At 51.7% G+C, this 720-nt stretch overlaps 1 protein-coding gene across 1 annotated transcript in view; it reads left to right on the plus strand.

The window, feature by feature from the left end:
- Positions 1–284: 284 nt before the first annotated feature.
- LOC107698447 (cell wall protein IFF6-like) overlaps positions 285–720 on the plus strand; it is a gene marked incomplete at its 3' end in the record, with an annotated part of 1693 nt that continues 1257 nt past the window's right edge. The window contains exons 1-2 of the mRNA XM_016499463.1: positions 285–500; positions 561–716. Coding sequence (XP_016354949.1) covers positions 339–500; positions 561–716 — 318 coding nt within the window. The remainder of the gene's footprint in view (positions 501–560; positions 717–720) is intronic.

The raw sequence follows: 720 nt of genomic DNA on the forward strand, positions 1-720 counted from the left end.
AGTGAGTTTCAGTTAATAATGGACGCTAAGGGTCCAAAAACACAAAACAAACACGAGTAACGCATTGAATTCAATGTAAGTTTTAAGCAGAGACTTTGCCTTTTGTTCTCATCTAAAGTAGGGTTGAATTCATCCCTTAGGATCGTTTTAAGCACAGGATGGCTTTACAAAATAAAGAGGAATAATACTTAGAATATAATTCACTCTGTAGGTAAAACTTGCTATTAATGCTTTGTGTTTCTTGTTGTATATTGAAGTGGCATACTGTCTGTGCACAAAATAAAGCTGACTATGTCTGTGTCCACGCAGTGAAGCCGGGTCAATGTCCCATACCAGAGATGATTCCACTGTGTGCTGAAAGCTGTTTCCATGATGGCCAGTGTCCTGCCACACAGAAATGTTGCCCAACCACCGGTGGCTTTGCATGCAGTGAACCACGTGGCCAGGGAAGCGGTTGTGGCCAGGGAAATGGCCAGGACCAGGGAAGTGCTTCTGGCCAGGGCAGCGGTCAGGGAAGCGGACAGGGTCAGGCCAGCGGTCAGGGATGTGGCCAGGACCAGGGCAGCGGCCAGGGAAGCGGTTCTGGACAGGGCAGCGGTCAGGGAAGCGCTTCTGGCCAGGGAAACGCTTCTGGCCAGGGCAGCGGTCAGGGAAGCGGACAGGGTCAGGGCAGCGGCCAGGGAAGCGGTCAGGGAAGGGGCCAGGGAAGCGGTTCTGGGC

Source organism: Sinocyclocheilus anshuiensis, unplaced genomic scaffold (assembly GCF_001515605.1).
Source record: "Sinocyclocheilus anshuiensis isolate Anshui unplaced genomic scaffold, SAMN03320099.WGS_v1.1 scaffold22841, whole genome shotgun sequence".
Lineage (NCBI taxonomy): Eukaryota > Metazoa > Chordata > Actinopteri > Cypriniformes > Cyprinidae > Sinocyclocheilus > Sinocyclocheilus anshuiensis.